The sequence below is a fragment of the Drosophila sechellia genome, chromosome 3L, assembly GCF_004382195.2.
Source record: "Drosophila sechellia strain sech25 chromosome 3L, ASM438219v1, whole genome shotgun sequence".
Classification (NCBI taxonomy): Eukaryota; Metazoa; Arthropoda; class Insecta; order Diptera; family Drosophilidae; genus Drosophila; species Drosophila sechellia.
In genome coordinates this window covers 11,142,077-11,148,458 of record NC_045951.1, presented here as the reverse complement: position 1 = coordinate 11,148,458, position 6,382 = coordinate 11,142,077, and the positions used below count along the sequence as shown (strand labels likewise).

Genomic DNA, 6,382 nt, shown 5'->3' with positions numbered 1-6,382 from the left:
GAGACTTATATATATTTTGTAAAAATTTAGTCTAATTTTACATTTTCATTGCAATTATTTTTCTACGTGTACCCTCTAGCACTTATCCCTTCTCCATGGCCGATCAACCGCAAGTTACAAATGTCAAATGCTGCTTTTGTCAAAAAAGGACCTTTCAGTGCGTCTTTGTGCCGGGGGAGGCGGGGCCTCAACCCCCTGATTCCAAATGGCAAGTCCCGTTGGAAGGTGCGATGACGCAACAGTTCTATTATTCCGGATGAGAACCATCAAGAAATATTTACGCATTTCTTGGTCTGCGATTTGAAGCGCCTGTCACATTGACTGACGTTGATGACGCACCGGAGCTGCAGAATTTCGCATATGAAAGATGAAAGGAAGGGCGGCGGTAAAGGGTTTCCCAATCCATTCATCACACTCCGTTTTTGGCCAGCTGCAGACCTCGAACACTGGTCATTAGGTATGTCAGTCACATCATTGGTTATTGTTCCACTGCAGCTTGTAAATGGTCAAGCCAATGGGGTGGCACGCACTTTTTGGAGCTGGAAGCTGCGCAGATCCTGGCAAATGGCTAACCAAGTCACCCTCTGCCGATTGTTATTTAAAAACAAAGAACTCATAGCCATATACACAGATACCAGGATATTTTGCAAATTAATTTTATTAGCTTCTGACATATGATCACTTTTCGCTGCCTTTCGTATCCTTTTCAGCATCCTTGAACAGATCCAGATCTCGAAGTTCTTGCAGCACAGCCTGGACGGACTTAAAGCGGTTGAGTGTGAAGAAGTGGAAGCCCCAAACCCCCACATCGGCGTCCAAAACATGACGAACCGTTCGAACTGTGAGGCTAACAAAGAACCTTCTTATCAGATCCTGGTCAGACTTCATATCCTTCATGTGGGCACTGTGCAGCTGATCGAGTTGCTCTCGCAAATCATCTGGCAGATGGACGCCGGCTATTTGCTCGATCATTGAGTAGGAGCGAAAGGATTCATGCGACATCAGTCCCACAACAATGGGCACCGCGATTCCAGCTGCTCGACAGTCCTTCACAAATTGCACTATGACCTCGGGACGGTAGCATAGTTGTGTGATAATGCAATCTGCTCCGGCATCAATCTATTCAAATATATAATATAATATATATAATATATATATCAGCACAAGCAACAACGCACCTTTGCCTTTAGAAACTCCATGTTCTTAGCTGAATTTTGGGGCATGTCGCCTAAACTAGTGTAACCCTCTGGATATCCACCCACACAGACTGATATTTTTTCTGTTTCGATTGTTAGAGTAATTAAGAGTATATTTAGTGATTATTTTGTACTTAAGATAACAGATAGATAGTAATTTACGTACCACCCCTCTGCCGTCTGGATTGCTCAACCATGGGGTAGCTAATCGAGAAATCCTGATCCTTGTGAACTTGATCTCCTCGAACGGCCAAAAGACTGCTAAAGTTGAGGTCCAAAATCTGATCCAGTCGCTGCCGACTCATTCGATAGGCGGACACATGGGGCAGCACGGGAATGCGGCTGGCCAGGTGTTGGGCCAGCTGAAGGCTCTCCACCTGACCCACTGGCTCCACGTCCCAGTACCGCTGACTCAGCCAGACGATGCTCACGAAGGTGGGCAGCAGCGGCAGGAAGTGATTGAAGTCCAGGCAGGTTGGCCGGCCACTCGGACCGCTGGCCATCACCTCGATGCCGTAGAAGAGGCGTCGCTGGGCTGTCCGCTCGGCCACGAGCGTTCCTATCCTCTGCTCCGTCACTGCGGTTTCATTTTGATCGGGGGCAAAGGTCACGCAGGGAATGTAGGAGGCAGCAGCAGGCGACGAACCTCCGGCGGGCACTTGAATCGCATGCATCGATTTGGAACCTCGCGCGCTCAACGGCAGATCAACTAAAACTGCCGGCTGTTGTCATTTGCCAGGCGGGGGTTATCACCGATCAGCAATCTATCTCAATCTCAATACAAGCAAGGTTTCTAACAGATACGTAACTACTGGATTCGTTGAGCGAATCTGGGAATACCCTTTTCTTAAGTTCATTATTGATTTGACAAAGGTTAATTCGCAATATAGCAATGAATCACTTAATATGGCATGCTAATAGTTACAAATTTATTATGTTTACTTACGTATATCAAGTTAGTACTGTTAAGAACTTTAATATTGTGTATTACATACCTGTAGATAAAGATAAATAAAATATATAATAATATACTAATGGATTGTGTTTAAAGAAAATACACCAATTTTTTTAAATAGAAAAAGTTTTAGTATTTATAGTAAGTTTGGAATATTCCACATAATTTTCTTTAGCAACAATTGCTAATTCTCCATTTGGAAATGTTAACAAAAGAGGTTAACAAAAGATAGTTGTTAACAATTGATTGCCAAACCATTTCAATAATCTCTTATTTTCCTCATACACCGACTGTGGACTTTTTGGTGCGTGGGAATCGGGACTGGATCGCATCCACAATCCAACCCTTTTCAACTTCCCCTGTGAGAATGGGCTCTAATTCGGGGCAATCGGTCCCAACGCCATCCAATTAAAGATTTCATGCAGCTGCACTGGATGAAGGATGGAGACCTTCAAATGTTTCCGTCGTTCTGGATGGAACCTAAAATTAGTTTGGCTCGTAAACATGTGTGCGGGTGCAGCACGGAACCTGTTCTTAGTTTTGCTGGAAGGCCGTTCTATATTTAAATCTGAAAAGTGAAATCGTTTTAAGGGAACATCGTTCCGTTTTGTTTCATAGTACTAAGAGGAAACACATAAATGTGACAGAGAAAATATGCTGGAAATAATTTTATATCGGGTGTAAAACATACACATATCTTAAATTTACCAAGCGCAACGACAAGTATTTTTGGTAACAGATGGATGATATATCGACAGAAGATAGAAAATAATAAAATGCAAATGGGGATGGCTTGGGGAATATCTTTAAGTTCGTCAGGACTGTGCAATAAAAGATATAATAATTTGTATAATATTCTTTCTCACAACTTTAAGTTGAACCATTCATTTATAAGGCTTTTCCTTTTTCTTTTCGTAAATCTAAAAGAAAACTGGGTAATATGCGTTCTCAATCAAAGTTCTCACTGCGGCTCATTGAGAACTAAGAGGGCTTAGATCCTTTTTAGGTACGTAGGTCTTTGAGTAAAGACTTCAATCAAGGCGTACCCCCAGTGGATAACACAGGACTTGATTTGTTGCCTCGGAAGGATTAGGGGATATTACATTGTGCCGCCCCGTGCACTGATTTTCATCCTTACGCCCGATTGAGAGTCTTTCTGGAAATTAGCTAAGCTGCCCTTTCAACGTCGATGGTTGATGGGTCACCTGCTGGGAGGTTCTTGCTTTATTCCAGTCATATTTTTCACGAAAAGCACTGAGGGGTTAAATTACTACGTGGCGCGAAGACGCGAGATGGAAAATATTTGATAAAATGCGTCTACTTAGGGAATGAAAACGCGTCGCGGGGCACACGCATGAAGATACAATTTCTCTTTCCCCTTTCGGGTATTTTTTTGTTGGGTTTTTGGTGCCTCTGGAGCCGCCGGTTCCTCGTCATAAGATACTTTGCTCTGTTGAAATTAAAAAATTCTTCTGAGAGATGGGAAATTATATTGCGGTGGCGGTGCCGGAAGATGGGTGGAAATGTAATAAAGACATGAGTTGTGAAATTATTAAGATGATTATGGTAACAGAAAGTACTGAAGTGGTGGCGCTGCCGTCTTGGTTTCGTAATCAGTCTGAAACGCGAAGGACACTCCCCAGGTGAATCCTTGTCTCACTGCGACCACCAAAGAGAATTTTTTATATTTCTTTCGTTGGTATAATATTCTTAGTTTTGGCTTAAATAAGTAAAGTATTAATAATCAAATTTAAATAATGGCAAGAAAGTGCATTCAATGAAAACGAAATCGACAAATTCTGGATAAATAAACTGAATATTTAATTAAAAAAATTACCAGAACTTCAAAAAATTAATTTAATCAAAATGATAAGTAGATTTGAAGCTACTTCCGCATTCGAAGGTTACGTATTACATACATGCGTATTTATTTAAGGACGCTTGGAATTTTCCACGGCATTTGCAACCGCTGTGAATCATCAAATCGGGGGTTGAAACACTGACGATTTTGGGGGATGCATCTCGGGATCAGAGCATCGGACGCACCACCAATTTGATTTCAGTTCACTCCACTACGTTTTACCTATGGCACGAAGTGGAATTTTTCTCTTGTTGCTAGGCCAGGACGAAACGACGCAGGACACTCATAACTGGGTGAGTGGGCTGGCCGGGTTCCCACTGACTCACTGACTGAATGCCACAATGAATGAATGAATGAGTGAAGGTCCTGCTCATACGGGGGTTGTTCGCCCACCGACGCCCGCTTGGAACGCATCATTATAATAGGTGCACTCGGAGAAATCGGGGATTTTATCACAACAAATTTTATTCAAACTTTCTATACTTTTGTCAACATTTTAAATGGTAATTTTACCCAAATGAGTGTATTTAGAAATCTTTTGGAAAAAGCCTTCCTTAAAAATGACACACATACAAAGCACATTACACTTTATAGCTTTTTTTTCCAGTGTAAAATCTGTTTTGGGCATCGAGTGAGTGACGAGAGCCGGCTGCCGCAGTTGTTTTCAGATATTTTCAAATGGCTTCCAATGGGTGGCGCATCAACCCCTGATTTCATATAGCATATAGCGTACATAGAGCGTATAGCACACATGAGTATAGCGTATCCTGCAACGAAGGACATCGGGCCACCTTTGTGTATTACGGTTGCAAATCTTTTGGAAATTGCGTCACCACCGTGCGGCGAACGTGTCAGGCACGCAGCCGTGCCCCTTCCCACCACTTCGTCCTCCCAGAAATCCTTTGCAATCTCGTATGAGTTACTGACATAATTAGGACTTAACTGGAAGTCACGCGCAGCGCATTCGTAATCCGAGTCCTGCCGCTCCTGCCCATGTGCTTGTGCCGCATATTCAAGGTCACAATTCCACGTCCAATTCCGATTCCAGCTGCGGTCGAGTGAGTCGTCAGAGATTCGATTTCATCTCATTTCGCAGCCCGCAGCTGTTCCTAACCCATTGGATCGATCATTTGGAGAGATTACTGCAGGACCACTTGAGAATGTCCGAAAGCGAGAAATGGCATTCATTAGGTAGTCGATAAATAAATAATGAGTATAGCCCATAAGCTATGTTTATAAAACAGTAGGTTTATTGTTTCAAAATCAATTTAACTAACGCTCACTAAGAAGTCATGAAAAATAACCAGAAATCTTTTAAATTATTACATCTTTTAAAATGAACAACTTGGCTATTCAAATTTGGTTTATGTGCTGGCGGATGTGAGGTGAAATGAATAAAGTTTCAATTTCTGCATAAATTCCAATCTGCCAACATCTTTTTCAACTTTGAATCGTTTATTTTTTTTTAAGTTCTGGAAATTTTAATTCCAGTGGTGGCAATGCTAAAAAAGTTTGGTAAAAAGCAAAGCCTATATCTGTTGGAATTATAAGTTATAGAATTCTTTTTAACAAAAAGTGGCAATTACATAAATAACTTAGGCCACATTTCGGTGATTACAGACTTTTCTGTGCGCAAACATTGCGCACGAAAATATTTAATTTCAAACTCAGGGCCAACTTTTCGGTTTCTCCGGATGTCTAAGTCATGCCCAAATGATCCTGGGTTGGGTGAGGGGAGGGAAGCGGAGGCGGGCGGTCCTGAACGGCAAACAGGACGCACAATGGAAAGGAAAAGCAAGTCAGCAGGCCTGCACACATGCACACACGCACCAAACTAAAATATGTGTAATTTAATTATGGGCCTGCCAACGACTCAGTCAACGGCGATGGCGACGCGTGCGGCGGGTGGCAAATTGCCAAAAAAAAAACGGATAAAAAAAAATTGGGAAAATAACCGAAAAAACTATAAAGTACTGGTATAAGACCATAAGATACCATGTAATCACAATATGATTAAAGCTTGTCAAATTTTAAAGCTGTTAAGATATACTCTATGCCAGCAAAGGTTGATATTTTATTGCCTAAGCAAACGTATCTTTAAGAACAATTTAACAAGTATATATATAAGAACTAGATCTTTTAAATCAATGCTTTCCACCTTTACTTCAACTTATATCGGCATATATTAAGTTGACCGAAAACACCATATACCCTCCTACTTTTTAAGTACTGGTCATTAAATCGGGTGTGTAAGAAAAGGGGGAAGTCGCATGTACGCATATCCTGCTGCTCAAAAGTCCTGCCCCTCGTCGATTTTTCCTACGCTTTCTGGGCCTTTTGTTGCCCTGTTATTTTTTCCGCTCTTTTAGA

At 41.8% G+C, this 6,382-nt stretch overlaps 1 protein-coding gene across 1 annotated transcript; it reads right to left on the bottom strand.

Annotated features, from left to right (window-relative positions):
* Window positions 1–640: 640 nt before the first annotated feature.
* LOC6605265 (methylenetetrahydrofolate reductase 2) lies at window positions 641–1,870 on the bottom strand. The gene is made up of 3 exons (XM_002030067.2): window positions 1,363–1,870; window positions 1,179–1,279; window positions 641–1,119 (listed from the first exon to the last, which is right to left on the bottom strand). The coding sequence occupies exons 1-3, from the start codon at window positions 1,868–1,870 to the stop codon at window positions 679–681; spliced, it is 1,050 nt and encodes a 349-aa protein (XP_002030103.1). The 3' UTR covers window positions 641–678.
* Between the last annotated feature and the right edge of the window lie 4,512 nt (window positions 1,871–6,382).

What these genes read in the sequence shown, in the direction of transcription:
- LOC6605265 (XM_002030067.2), bottom strand. Translation starts at nt 1,870, where the DNA reads ATGCATGCGATTCAAGTGCCCGCCGGAGGTTCGTCGCCTGCTGCTGCC. An exon ending in ATCCAGACGGCAGAGGGGTG is followed by an intron (nt 1,280 to 1,362) that starts GTACGTAAATTA and finishes CAATCGAAACAG; the next exon opens with AAAAAATATCAGTCTGTGTG. An exon ending in TGGAGTTTCTAAAGGCAAAG is followed by an intron (nt 1,120 to 1,178) that starts GTGCGTTGTTGC and finishes ATATTTGAATAG; the next exon opens with ATTGATGCCGGAGCAGATTG.